The sequence below is a fragment of the Triturus cristatus genome, chromosome 1_2, assembly GCF_964204655.1.
Source record: "Triturus cristatus chromosome 1_2, aTriCri1.1, whole genome shotgun sequence".
NCBI classification, from domain to species: domain Eukaryota; kingdom Metazoa; phylum Chordata; class Amphibia; order Caudata; family Salamandridae; genus Triturus; species Triturus cristatus.
Genome location: NC_140580.1, coordinates 15,695,616 through 15,711,288, shown reverse-complemented (window position 1 = coordinate 15,711,288; position 15,673 = coordinate 15,695,616). Strand labels below are relative to the sequence as shown.

At 45.1% G+C, this 15,673-nt stretch overlaps 1 protein-coding gene across 1 annotated transcript; it reads right to left on the bottom strand.

Annotated features, from left to right (window-relative positions):
• Positions 1-13,231: 13,231 nt before the first annotated feature.
• LOC146866646 (uncharacterized) lies at positions 13,232-15,094 on the bottom strand. The gene has a single exon (XM_085616535.1). It carries the CDS (start codon positions 14,684-14,686, stop codon positions 13,232-13,234), a length of 1,455 nt encoding a protein of 484 aa, XP_085472661.1. The 5' UTR covers positions 14,687-15,094.
• Positions 15,095-15,673: the final 579 nt, after the last annotated feature.

Genomic DNA, 15,673 nt, shown 5'->3' with positions numbered 1-15,673 from the left:
AGAGGGCTGGGGGCAAGGGGGCAGGGCAGGAGCAGCAAGATGACCATGGAGGTCAGGCAGGATGGGCACTAGAAACAAGACACACCATGGAAAGCACCAATGAGACTATGGTGGCATACACACAGACCATGGAGGGAAGGTGGGAGGGGGTCAGAGGCAGCTAGCTGACCACACAGTGAAGGTGGGAGGGGCCATGGCAGCACAGAAGACCATGCATGGCAAGCGGGAGTGTTAGTGGCAGCACAATGGCTATGATGGGCAAGAAGGAGGGTGCAGGGGCATCCACAAAGGACCATGGAGGATAGAAGGGAGGGTCAGGACCTGGACACAGACAAGAGAGTTCAGGGGAAGTGGCCTCACAACAGACCGCGCGGGGCAGGCAGGAGAAGCAGCTGCAGCACAACAGACCAGGGAGGGCAGAAGGGTGTGGCAGTAAAATGGACCATGGAGGACAGGAAGAAGGGGATAAGGGCATGGCATGTGGACAGGCAGGGTGGAGGTGGCAGGGACAGGTTACAGTCATCTGACAATGCTAGGCAGGTGGGAGGGAAGTGGCAGCTCAACAGAACACTCAGAGTAGATAGGAGTGGCAGGTTCATGGACCATGGTGGGCAAAAAGGATGGCGCAGGGGCATGCACAAAGACATCGGAGGGCAGGGGGAAGGAGAATAGGGGCAGCAAGCTACGCACAGAGGCTAAGCAGGAGGTCAATGATGGGCCATAGAATTGGGCAATGGAGGGCAGGAGGAGTGGACTGGTACATCATGCTAAATGGAGGGCAGTGGCAGCACATCAGACCATGCCTGGCAGGAGGGAGGAGGCTAGTCCATGGATTCAGACAACAGAGGATAAGGAAGAGGTGGATGGGGCAGCAAGCTAACTGTTCAGAGAAGGTGGGCATTAGGAACTTTATTGTTTTTAAAATGTGTGTCTGTGCGAACTACTTCAAATATGAACAAGTATGCAGCATAATCTCACTTTTATTCAGGAAGAAGAGGACGTTTGTGACTGTGACTCCGGGCTCACTTGGCAGAAACACCCCCTGACCCTCCACCCCCATCGCAAAATGTAATGCCCGTGAAAAGGGTAGGTGGACGCAGTGTTATATAGAACATAGTCCTGAGAGCACGATTGAAAATGAAAACTAGATATAGTATATGGTATAAACTATGCACCAAAAAGTGTGATATAAGATGAACCGGGGCGTGAAATATAATATGCAATACATTGTGCGCAATGACAGATTCATTGGAGAGCGCGAGATAGCATAGGCACTAGCGCATGCTATGTGATATGCGCCTTGGAGTGTAATATGCACAGGGCAGTGTTGTGTAACCTAACTAGTCTCTAAAGTTGTAATATAAAATATGTGCTGGGGAGTGTAACGTTGCATATGCACTGTGACAAAGATATGGATCCCAGATTGTAATATGTATTGCATAGCGCTGTGCGTTATAACATAGGCATCGAGGAAGGCACGTTAGATGGGGCAATATAACCCGTGCGAAGGCAAGTGTGGCATGACATATTCACGGGGTGGTGTTACAGTGCACATGGGCTAGAGAGTGTCATAGCATACGCACTAGCTGGTGGAATACAACACAGAGGTGTGAGGCCCTCGGCGGGCACTGGTGGGTGTAACACAGCATTGGGCTCAGCCAGGAGCACGCTGTGACTCTCAAGTGAGGTTTGTCTCCTTTCCAGAGAGTAAAATAAAAAGTATTACACATCCGGCGGTGGATGTGTGTTTTATTAACCGTGAGGGGGGTTTCTTGCATGGTTTTGTTGAATTTTTGTCGAATCTCCTTTGAATGGCTTGGTGTGCGTGTATATTAAATGTGCCCGTCAATAGCTACCCATGTTTGTATAAATTAACGACAAGGGTGTCCACTTGGAGAGTACCCACCGGCAGGGGCACCGGGATTAGGCACGGTAGGGCGTCAGACACATCAGAGCTTCACTAGCGGTGTAAATACATTCCATGTGGATTCATTCTATGCATAGTCGCCTTTTAATGAATATCACGCAAATCGTCATGGTGATAGGTACATACGGTTTGTCCAGCATGTCCTAGGTGTTTCTATAAATATATTTTTTTTATTAAATAATAAAAAACAAAGTCCGGCCCCGGGGAATGGGCTCCCCGGGGCCATAAGTAGCCTGAGGAGGGGGGCAACGCACCCCCTCCTAAAGATTTTTTTTTTTTTTAAAGTCCATCACCCCGGGGTTGGGGTCCCCGGGGCCGATTAAGGCCTTGGGAGGGCCAAATTAATTTTTTTCAAAAAAAAATATTAGGGTGCAGACCCTGGGGGATGGGGTCCCCAGGGCCAGTAAATTAGAAAAAGAAGGGGGGCCACACAGCCCTCCTTCTTAAAAAAATAAAAAAAATAAAAGACCGGCATCGCGCTGGAGGCCACGCCCCCTCCTTGCAGCACTCTGCAAACGCGCCCCCTGGCCAGTTGTAAGTTGGGGAATTAATTCCCCTTCAATACTGAGGGTCCCTGAGGGCCAACTAGCCCAACAGGTATCTCCAGTATGCGCCATGGAGCTGCGTTGCAGACAGGTGTTCTGAGGCCACGCCCCTTTTTACACCTCTATGCAACGCAACTCTGTGGCGCTTACTGGAGGTACCTAGTGGGCTAGTTTGACCCTAGGGACCCTTAGAATTCAAGGGGACTTAATCTCTCAACTTAGAACGGCCACAGGGCGCGTTTACACAGTGGTGAAGGGAGGGGACGGGGCCTGAGGTGATGTGTGCAAACACGCCCTGTGGCGCGTTTTAAGTTGGGGAAATAATTCCCTTTCAATCCTGAGGGACCCTGGAGACCAACTAGCCCACCAGGTGCTTCCAGTAAGCGCCACTGCTCTGCGTTGCAGAGAGGTGGTGCAGGCTGTGCCCCTTTTTACACCTCTCTGCAATGGCGCTTACTGGACGTACCTAGTGGGCTATTTTGCCCCTAGGGATCCTCAGGGTTCAAGGGGACTTAATCTCCCAACTTAAAAAACGGCCAAAGGGCGTGTTTACACAGTGGGGAAGGGAGGGGACGGGGCCTGAGTTAACGTGTGCAAACAAGCCCTGTGGCGCGTTTTAAGTTGGGGAAATAATTCCCCTTCAATCCTGAGGGACCCCGGGGGCCAACTAGCCCACCAGGTGCTTCCAGTAAGCGCCACTGCGCTGCGCTGCGTTGCAGAGAGGTGGTCTAGGCCGTGCCCCTTTTTACATCTCTCTGCAACACAGCTCTGTGGCGCTTACTGGAGGTACCTAGTGGTCTAGTTGGACCCTAGGGACCCTCAGGATTCAAGGGGACTTAATCTCCCAACTTAAAACTGCCACAGGGCGTGTTTACACAATGGGGAAGTGAGGGGAAGGGGCCTGAGGTGACGTGTGCAAACACACAAACGCGTTTTAAGAGGTAGTTTTAATCCCCTGCCCTATTATATACTAGGGGCTTACAGAGGAGGTCATGCTGATCACAGGGGGACCCCAACGCATAGTATTCCCTAGTGTATGTAGGTGTTTTCACTGTATTCTGAGTGTCTTTTAACATAGCACTGGCTCTAGGACTGGTTAGTCAGACTCAGTTACCACCAGTATCCGTCTGAAAAAGTTGAGGGTACAGGATGATTTTGCAACAAGGCTTCTTTCTGCTCTTCTGTTTGTTCTTTCTGCACGTTATCCTTCTTCCTGCACTTTTCTTCGTCTTTGAGGACTTCTGTTGCTTCTTTCTGCATTTATTTTTTTTCTTTCTGTGCGTTTTTTCTTCTTTCTTCACATGTCCTATCTCTGTAGGCATAGTTAGAAATTAGCATTTAAAAAACCTTTGAAATTCACTGAAAAAACCATCGGTTTCAGGCATGTTATAGTTAGGAATTAGCATTTTAAAAACCTTAGAAATTCACTGAAAAAAACATAGGTTTCAGGGGCGTTATAGTTACCTGGACTTTTCACTCATACAAAACCATTGAAATTCCCCCGTTATAGTTAGTTCAGCTAACTATAACTCGCGTGCCCACAATGCACTGCTGATGATGTCACATATTACATCACTCATGACATGGTCATTGACATCACTCATGACATCACTGATGACATCTCATCTCAAATGACATCACTGATGAGATCATCCTTGTGATAGAGTGGCATACCTCCTCTCCCCCTAATATAACCTTTGATACACACATTCAAAAATAGAAACTAACATTTTCAAAACATTGGACATACCAATATCAGTTACAACAACCTATTCTAAGATCCACATACACATCCACTCATTCACCAACAGTCCTATACAGTCACTCATACATGTACTCACTCATCATATGTATTCATACACCTATACATCCTGTTACACAACGCCACTCATCCATAGAGTTACTCACACACATAGTCACTCATGCAAATAAAGAATCAAACATCCATTTACTTGCATATACAGTTATACACACACCACCACACGTACTTCTACAGAAACTTACACATACTTAGTCTTTTAAACAATCACTTAAAGAAACACATACTTATTCATACAGGAACTCTTTCAATCTCTCACTCTCACATATACTCACTTATATACACCAATAGTCACATATACTAGTTTAAAACATATGTAGTTACTCATAAAGACACTATTGAGACAGTCATTCACTCACTAACACACCCATGCACACACTCATCCAGCCATACAGTCCTGCACACATGATGTCTTCAACACATACAAACAGTGAGTCACTCATTCATGCACCTATGCACTACGTAATATCCCCCACCGAACCATACAGACACTCAGACACTCATTCTGATATTCAAAAAACCAATAACCTATATAGACACTCATGTAGCTACTCACCAACCTATGCAGCCACTTATTCAGAAAGTGAGAGACTGATACAGATATTTACATATTTAAACATTACTCACTAAGCCATGTATTCACTAAGATACACTTAATCAGTCAGTTATACAATCAATTTTTCAAAAACAAATCATCCATTTAGACACTTATATACCCATTTATTCTTCCATCGACCTTGAGATATACATATATAAAACATATGTAATTTTCAGAAAAACACACATTCACTGGATGATGTCATGAGTGATGTCATGAGTGATGTCATGAGTGATGTCACTGACCATATCATGAGTGATGTAATATGCGACGTCATCAGCAGTGCATTGCGGGCGCGCGAGTTATAGTTAGCTGAACTAACTATAACGGGGGAATTTCAATGGTTTTTTCAGTGAATATATATATATATATATATATTCACTGAAAAAACCATAGGTTTCATACATGTTATAGTTAGCTGTACATTTCACTCGTAAAAAACCAATGAAATTCCCCCGTTATAGTTAGTGCAGGCAACTATAACTCACGCGACCGCAATCCTCTGCTGATGCTAATACTGTATTTAGACACTTATTTGCCCCTGTCTTCTTCCATTAAATTTTAGCTATACATATATTACAAATATTTTTTTTTCATAAAGACACATATGTCATCAGCAGAAGATTGCGGTCGCGTGAGTTATAGTTGCCTGCACTAACTATAACGGGGGAATTTCATTGGTTTTTTACGAGTGAAATGTACAGCTAACTATAACATGTATGAAACCTATGTTTTTTTCAGTGAATTTGCAAGGTTTTTTAAATGCTAATTCCTAACTATAACGTGTGTGAAACCTATGGTTTTTTCAGTGAATTTGTACGGTTTTTTAAATGCTAAGTTACTTTACGCCATTCGTGGCGTGCGTGCCCAGTTAACGCAGTTCGTTCCGTGCGCGCACGGTGCGCTTCGCGCACCGTGCGCGCACAGTAAGCACGCGGTGCGCTTCGCGCACCGCGTGCCCACTTTACGCAGTTAGTGCCGTGCCCACGTTATGCTAGATGGGCCACGTTATGCTAGATGGGCCATGTACGCACGAAGCGCTTCGCGCACCGTGCGCACATGGAGGACATATGATGCACTTCGTTTTGAAAGGTAATATTTTAATTTTTCGTAATTTTTTTTTTTTTTTTTTAAATATTAAAGTTTATCTCATCGGTTATAAGCCATGCACAATTGGTGGCCTGCGGCCACAAATTGCACACGGGGTGGGGAGAGTGTGGATAATTATTTTTTTTATATCATTTTTTACCGTACGCATACGGTAAGCGTAATCGGCGAAATTAGCGAAAAAAAAAATTCTGTTTTTGGCCTTGGGGGATCTTTGGGGACTCCCTCAACATGGCTATGTGTGTGGGAGCTGTCTAAACAGCCCCTTTACATGTTTTTGTGCTTTGTATTTTCATCATCACTTTCAGTGCGAGAGAGAAAATGGCGGCCGCCGCTTCCTGGTTTCGGCCAATTCGAATGTTTACTAAGATCTAAGAGCCAATCAGAATCGCGCTCGCGCACGCCACCGTACGCGTACGGTAAGCGTACCGTAAGCGCACCGTAAGCTGGCTCAGATATATATATTGATTTAAAGGCTATTTTCTCAGAATCTACTGAACAGATTTACACCAAACCTACAAAAGGCACTTCCTTGACCTGAGGACTACCTCTCTGCCAAATTTCAAGTAATTCTGTTCAGCCGTTCGGGCTGTAGCCCTGTCTAAAGGTCCTATGGAAAAATGCATGGGAAAAATGCGTTTTGGGACCCCCCTTTTATCTCAGCCCCCGCTTGACGAATCCCCCCGAGACTTTCAGGGTAGGAGCGGAGCGTAGCGCCCCACCTATTTTGAAAAATTCGCGAGGATTCGTCGACCGGCGCCAAAGTTATTCAAAATAGAATGTTGCGGATTTCCTATGGAAACGTGGTCCTAACTATAACTACCTACTGGCGACCGCCAGTAGGTAATATATATATATATATTCACTGAAAAAACCATAGGTTTCACACATGTTATAGTTAGCGGAAATTTTACTGATAAAAAACCAGTGAAATTCCCCCGTTATAGTTAGTGCAGGCAACTATAACTCACGCGACCGCAATCCTCTGCTGATGCTAATACTGTATTTAGACACTTATTTGCCCATGTCTTCTTCCATACATTTTTAGCTATACATATATTACAAATATTTTTTTTTCATAAAGACACATATGTCATCAGCAGAAGATTGAGGTCGCGTGAGTTATAGTTGCCTGCACTAACTATAACGGGGGAATTTCACTGGTTTTTTATCAGTAAAATTTCCGCTAACTATAACATGTGTGAAACCTATGGTTTTTTCAGTGAATTTGCAAGGTTTTTTAAATGCTAATTCCTAACTATAACGTGTGTGAAACCTATGGTTTTTTCAGTGAATTTGTACGGTTTTTTAAATGCTAAGTTACTTTACGCCATTCGTGGCGTGCGCGCCCACTTAACGCAGTTCGTTCCGTGCGCGCACGGTGCGCTTCGCGCACCGTGCGCGCACAGTAAGCACGCGGTGCTTACTGTGCTTACGGTGCTTATAAGCCATGCACAAATGGTGCCCTTCGGGCACCATTTGCACACGGGGTGGAGGAGATGGTGTGCACTTCAATGATGAAGGGAACAGAGTCTTCCTCTTGAACCTTAGACTCTGCATCGGTACTTACTTGTAGGTACCACTAAAAAATCATTTCATAAACACAACGGCTCTTTTTAGAGCCCCCTAATATCTAAACACTTAAATCTGAATTTCATTTATTTTTTTATTTTTTTTTTCTACCGTACGCTTACCGTAAGCTTACCGTACGCGTACCCCGTGATTTTTTTTAAAATCCATAAATGTTTTCTTTGTACTTTTCTGTCCTTCTTTGACCCCCTCACAAATGTAAGGGGGTCTGTAACTCTCCTCATTGCCCCCTTTTCTTGTTTTCGCTCTTTTTTTTCTGAGTGAAACACACAAAATGGCGGCCGCCGCTTCCTGGTTTCGGCCGATTCGAATGTTTACTAAGATCTAACAGCCAATCAGAATCGCGCTCGCGCACGCCACAGTACGCGTACCGTAAGCTTACCGTAAGCGTACGGTAAGCGTACCGTAAGCGGGCTCAGATATATATATTGATTTAAAGGCTATTTTCTCAGAATCTACTGAACAGATTTACACCAAACCTACAAAAGGCACTTCCTTGACATAGGGACTACCTCTCTGCCAAATTTCTAGTAATTCTGTTCAGCCATTCGGGCTGTAGCTCGTTCTAAAGGTCCTATGGAAAAATGCATGGGAAAAACGCGTTTTGGGACCCCCCTTTTATCTCAGCCCCCGCTTGACGTATCCCCCCGAGACTTTCAGGGTAGGAGCGGAGCGTAGCGCCCCACCTATTTTGAGAAATTCACGAGGATTCATCGACCGGCGCCAAAGTTATTCAAAATAGAATGTTGCGGATTTCCTATGGAAAAGGGGTCCTAACTATAACTACCTACTGGCGACCGCCAGTAGGTAATATATATATAGATATATATATAGATATTCCAATTGTTTTGAGGAAACAATTAGGAGTAGAACCCACCAGCTGAATATCTTCGATTATAAGAATAAAACTATGAAGTGTATTCAGTCGTTAGATTATACTTTCTGTATACAGTGTTGTTCAGAACTTAGAGGGTTTATAGTTCATTCTTCATAGGTCTTTATATATCACCTAAAATAATACACACGTACACATATACACAAAACCCCTAAAATGACAAATACACATAGAAATACACCGCAACACTGTTTCTAGTACCGATACAACCCCAGAACTCAGGAAAATGTTCAGGAGTCAAGGCAAAACAGATCAGAACCATATCCCCCCTCCCTCCTTAGAGTTACCAGCAACTCCAGAATGAAGCCACAGCCCAGGCGAGAAGGAATAATTCTGAAGAGAATACCAATAGCCCAGTGCACGTAGACCCAAGCCAGAAAAGTCAACTGAGCCCAAAGATACCCGAGAAGCAAACAACTAAGTGGCCACCATGGAAGGAGAATAGGTGGATGATCACATGTTCTAGACTAAAAGCTGTTCAGGACAGACCAAAAAGTGCCCTCAATGGAACAGGCTGCAAGCTTATAACCTTTTTAAAAAGGGGAAACCCGATGAAATACCAAGGTCCAAAAAAAAAGCCAGGAGCAATGTTGTCTCACTACCACATGGGCTAAGGAATTGCTACAACCAGCATGGTAGTTTAGGGGAAACGTGTGTGCCAAAACCCACACCCGTCATTGCAAGGAATGCCACAAACGAGGACCAGAGACAGAAGCCTGAAAAACCAAGGCACCATACTGGCTCAAGGACCACTGAACCACAGCACCACACACTACACCAAAACTATGGCATCTGAGTGAGGGAAACCATAGTGCAGCATCAAGACATACTGGCTGAAGCATAGCCTCATATAGGCAGAAAAACATAGAAATAACACACAAGTGCAAGAAAAAGAAATGAAAATGGTCCCCACAGACTATGGGTCATCGTTTCCAGATGCACACAGAAAAAACAGGTTGTGTTTTCAGGGAATTGGGGTTTTATGGGTAGTAGAGGCATGGTCAAAGTTATAGAAATGGAAGAAAGACTACGTAATTAGGAGGAAAATAGCCTTCTTCCCAGTTACAAAATTAAGGGTTAGCTGTCCTAGGTGAGTATTCACCTCACGTCCGTAAGGACTGGGACCAGGAAGGCACAAGAGGGTAAAGGATAGCCATTGTCAATGGTGTATGTATATTCACATTGTACATTACCATTAACACTGATTGTAGTCATTGTTTTGCTTAGTCAGGTGATTTTTCAGATCACATTGGTCTCACATTAATCGGATGTTTGTGATTTACCGTTCTAGGAAATTTTGTTGATTCTCAGGAAAAAAAAGGTGCAACAAAGAAGAAAGTGCTTGTCTTCAAAGAGAATGTCTGCACCTCCAATGATGCTCTCCCCGGACGAGGCTGATGATGAGGAACGGCAGCACTTTATGTCTTTCATGGAGCACTTGGGCGCTAATAACATTTTTGAAGAGTAGGACACTGATTTTCTTTTAATGAATCTACATCAGCCTTTGAGTAGTTTAGTGTTCAGAGTCGGGGGGATTTGTAAAACATTTTAATTTCAAAATGATATTTTGAACCTGCACTGGGCACCTATAAAATTCTGCAGTCATCTCCAGTTGTGGAGTAGGTACATTTTGGTGAATACTTTGGAAGAAATGTCCTCTAACTAAGAAGGCCGAGGCTCTTCTAATGACTCTGACACTGAAATGGTACTACTGAGCATTTGGTGTAGAGTGTAGAGTGATCACCTATCTCCAGGCTGTTAGCACACTGTCCTGGGTGTTTGTGTGATGCATTCTGGATGTTGCTCTATTGTTGTGCTTTGTTTGACAGATTAATACCAAAACAACTTGAAATAATTGATTTGTAGGTGAAACAATCAGGTCCAGGGGCCATGTCCGTAATGGCCTGGATTGAGGTGGCCACCCTGATTTCTTAGCTTAACTCCCTTATATTGTAGATTTTCCTAATATACTATGACGGAAAGTCTTAATTTTATTAAAGACACGGAGGCGAGTATTATGCTTACTTTTCTTGCTTTATTCTAATAGCAGCAAGATAAAACCACAATTCCCAGAAGGCTTGGTGAAACAACTACCAACCAATGGGAAACAAAGAAACAATCATTATCCAATCAGAACATAGATAGTAGTATAAGGTCTATCGTGACTGCGAACAGCCCTCTTTATTGTGCGAGCAATTACAGAGAATTCAAAAACAAAGGAGTAACAGATAACAAAATGCATAAAGTCAAAGTCCACGTGAAAAAATCTTTCCCAAAGACCACCAGAGGAGATTCGGAGAGAAGGTCAGATCCAGGCACAGTAGGTGATGGAGCAGAAGAAACGATCGTGGCAGAATCCGGGAGAGCCTTAGGATGATGCAGGTGGAAGCGCTGGTGTGCCTGTAGGGAGGGAGAACACCAATTAGAAGTGTTGCGGCGGGATAATACTCGTCTCCGTGTCTTTAATAAAATTAAGACTTTCCATCATAGTATATTAGGAAAATCTACATTTTATGGCAAGACCGGAGGCTCCTATTATGCTTGTTTAAAGCATATCTACCACCAGAGAAGATGCAGTAACCACAGGCTTGCAGTAAAATGTACGAAACACTGTATCCTTAGACCAATCAGCTGATTTCAGGATGTCCTCCAGACGGGAGCCAGCCAAAAAGGCTTTAGAAGCCATTGCTCCCCTAGTGGAATGAGCTCCGAAAACGGAGACGTCAATACCGGCCAGGGACATGACCCAACGAACCCAGCGGGCCAGAGTAGCAGAGGAAACAGGACGGAAAGGTTTACGGAAAGAAATAAGGAGTTGGGAGCTGGAGGAAGTCCTGAGATCAGAGGTCTTACTTTCATAAACTTTTAGGCATTGACCGACACACAACTTGGGATTGGAGGGAAAATAGGGATAGAAGACAGTATGTAAATTAGTCTTGGTGCGTTTGTGAATATGAAACAGCACACCAGTAGGAGTGAACTGGCGAGAAGAGACATCCATGGCTTTCACATCAGATACTCGTTTGATAGAAATTAAACATAACAACATAGTGAGTTTAGCTGAAATCATTTTCAAAGAAAGAGCAGAGTTATCAGGCCAATTAGAAAAGAATTGCAAAACCAGATTAACATCCCATAAATTAGAATACTTAGCCAATGGAGGTTTGGAAAAACGAACTCCTCTAAGCAATCTGCAGATCAAGGGATGAGCTCCCGCAGGTTTTCCATCGACATGGGCATGATTAAGAGAAATAGCTGATCTGTACAGGTTGATGGTACGATAGGATTTGCCAGAGCTGGCCTCAGAAGCCAGAAAATTAACAATAAAGTTTAAAGAGGCTGAAAAGGGATCAACAGATTTTTGCAGACACCAGCTTGACCAAAGAGACCAGGCGGATTTGTAAGCCTTGGAGGTGCCTGGGGCCCATGCACGACTAATGAAGACCGAAGCTTCCTGTGAAATGACGAGATCAGAAGAGGAAGGCTGGAAATTTTCCAGGCGGACAACACCAGGGATTGGTCGGTAATTAAAGGGTGAGGATTGCCCAAAGGGTCCAAAAGTAGATTGGGGAATGGGGGAAGAAGGACGGGAAAGTTCACAGCCAATTCCAGAAGAGATGGAAAACAAATCTGGGACTGCCAGAAGGGAGTTACTACCACCAGAGACGTCATTTGTCGACGTACCTGCGACAAGACTCTGTTGATTAACAGGAAAGGAGGAAACGCATAGTTGAGGTGAAGGGACCAATCTTGAAGGAAGGCATCGGTCGCCAGAGCCAAGGGGTCCGGACGCCAACTGAAGAAGAGGGGTAACTGAGAATTGAATCGGGAAGCAAAAAGGTCTACTGAGAAAGGACCCCACAATCGAGAGAGGGAGAGAAACACGGAGGGAAGAAGCTTCCAATCGCTGGAATCTCGGAGATACCGAGAATGCCAATCGGCGACGGCGTTGAGATCCCCCGGGAGGTATTCCGCAGAGAGCGAGAGTTTGTTGGAGAGGCAAAATTCCCAAAGACTTTTCGCCAGATCCGCTAGGACCTTTGACTTGGTGCCACCGAGATGGTTTATATAGCGAACCGCAGAAACATTGTCCATGCGAAGGAGGATTGTACAACTTACTTTGTCCTTTGCCAGACTCTAAATTGCAAAGGAGCCTGCCAGCATCTCTAAACAATTGATGTGCAATTTGGACTCCTCTTTTCACCATGTACCTCCAGTCGATATTGGTCCACAACGGGCGCCCCAACCCGACAGGCTTGCATCGGATTCTAATACAAGATCTGGGGCGGAAGCGAAAATGGTTCGTCCATTCCAAGCTTCCAAATGGTTCATCCACCATTGAAGTTCTAGGCGGGACTCGAGATCTAATTCTATGTGATCGGAATACGCGAGGCCTTGTCGAATATGTCTGATCTTTAGGCATTGAAGAGCCCGATAATGGAGAGGACCTGGAAAGATTGCCTGAATGGAGGCCGAGAGAAGGCCGACAATTCTTGCTAGGGATCTGAGGGAAATCAAGGGACGGCGCAGAACCTGGGATATTTCCGTATGAATAGTGGCGATTTTGGACTGAGGAAGGAAAAGGGAGGCCGTGGGGGAATCTATGCGAAAACCCACGAACTCCATACTCTGAGCCGGAATGAGAGAGGACTTTTCCAAATTGAGGAGGAAGCCCAATTCGAGTAACAGAGAGCGAGTAGTGTTGAGATCGTTCAATAAGGCCTGTTTGTCTAGATTCATGATGAGGATATCATCGAGATAAATGATGAGTCTGATCCCCAGAGATCGTAGATAAGCTACGACAGGTCTCATGACCTTTGTGAAGCACCAAGGTGCTGAAGAAAGTCCGAAAGGCAGAGAGCGAAAACGATAGGTGGCGCTTTGCCATTGAAATTGAAGGAATTTCGTGTGCGAATCGTGAATGGGGATAGAAAGATAAGCATCTTGGAGATTGATGCGAATCATCCAATCGTGTTGACACAAAGTATCCCGTAGATGTAGAATTGTCTCCATTTTGAAGTGGCGATAAACCACAAACTGATTGAAATATCTGAGATTGATCTCTGGCCTCATCTTTTTGTTCTTCTTTTGAACGAGAAAAAGGGTACTGAGAAAACCTGAGGGGTCGAAGGGAGAAGCGAGAATAGCTTTTTTGGCTAGAAGGGACTGTATTTCCGAGGTCACCAGAAGAGACATTTCTGTGGAGAACACTAGAGGAGGAGGAAGAACCCTTTGAAAAGGTGGAGCGTAGAACTCGATACGATAACCTTGGACGGTGTCGAGTACCCAAGGATCTGCAGTAAGGGACTGCCATCTGTGAAGGAAAAGGGATAAACGACCCCCCACAGGAGCTGCTGCACCTACCTTGTTGAGAGGAGTTGTGGCGGAAGCCACGTTGTCCTCTGCCTCTGTACCCCCGACCTCTCTGGGGGTAAAACTGGGGCTTGAAGTCCTGTTGGTTTGAGTTGAAGGAGCCACGGGAGCCTTGAGATTGGAAACCACGGCCGATAGAGCGGCTCCTGCCTCTTCCGGCCCTGCCAAAAACCCGAGATGGGAAGACTTTCTTAATGGATTGCTGCGCTTTATCCAAGGAGGCAAAAGTGGTAACGAACTTACTCAAGTCTTTCACCAATGATTCCCCAAAAAGAAGACCGTCAGCCTTGACGCCAGGATCAAGAGGGGCAAGATTGGCCAGTTTTGGGTCTAACTTAATTAAGAGGCCCTTGCGGCGCTCATGAGTCATGGCCGCATTGGCATTGCCAAGAAGACAAAAGGCTCGCTGGACCCACATAGAAACATCCTCTGGATTGAGGTCCGCGCCCTCCAGGCGTGCTGTCTCTGCCAAATCAAAAATACGGGCAAGGGGACCCACTAAATCAAGCAACTTGTCTTGGCAGGAAGACCATGCCCTATCAACCCCTTTACGTGGATCTTTGCCAAATTTGGAGAAAAAGGTAATGAGTGGTTGATCTATAGCGGGAGTAGAAGTGATATGCGAAGGGAGAGAGGGTTTCGGGCACTCAGACTTTAGCTTTGCTCTGACAGTCTTATCCAGGGGAAGGCGAAGCCTTGCAGTGATATACTCTCCCACGTGATCAATTGGAAACCATTCTGTTGAATTTGGGTGTCTCATGGAAGCAGGATCAAAGAGAGGAGTACCTTCGGGGTCAAGCACTGGCTCAGATGCAAAAGCATCCAACTTCATTTTCTTGGAAGGAGGAGACGATGGGTCCACAATGTCAAAGAGATCAGAAAGATCAGTGGCGTCACCCAAATCGTCATCCGTATCATAAATAGTAGAAATGACCAATTTCTGAGGTACCTACAGGAAGTTGGCCTTGGCTTTATGTTTGCCATCTAAACATTTTAACCCCTCCTTGGAAGGAGGCCTGGGAGGAACCGCGTCCTCTGTCATATGTGAGGAAGACTCACCAACCACTTTTGACGCCAAAGAAGGAACCTTGGAGTGTACCACCTTATGTTTTCTGCTATCCCCCGCAGAATGGGCCATTACTTTGGTCATTAAACTCAAAATAGAATTTTCCATGCTTTTAGAAAAACGTTTCATTGATGTTTCAACAGCATTTTCAACCGAGGTATTTATAAAAGAATTTAAATCCTCCTTAAAAACTTCCCCTTCATTGTCATTGTACTCCTCTGAATTGGGCATAATTGCGGAAAGCAGGGAAAACTGGCAAGAAACCAGTAGAGAAAGGGTTAAAAGCCTGAAGAAAAACCAATGGGCGTGTAAAAGAGAAAACTCCTCCTACTAGGGTAGTGTGAAGACACGGAGCAGAGGGGAACGGAGCGCGGAAAGACCAACAGGCCTGGGCAGCGAGGAGCGTCGCTTGAGAGATTAATGCTGGGCTAAAAGAACGCTGCGTCACCAGCTAAGGAAAACTCGGAGGCCGGTGAGAGGCACGCGCGGACAGGGCTACGCGTGTGAATCACGGGGGGGAGGGAAGGGAAAGCCCACATACGCGCGAAGGAGCACGAAGCACAAAGAAGCAACGAAGCTTCATAGAACGATAAGCCAACATATAATTAAAGTAACGCTATCAGCATGTCAAAGTTAAACACTTAATTAAATGAATATAAAAAGGTAGAAAGGTACTTATCTTGACTGCGAGCAGCAAGAAAAGAGGGCTGTTCGCAGTCACGATAGACCTTATACTACTATCTATGTTCTGAT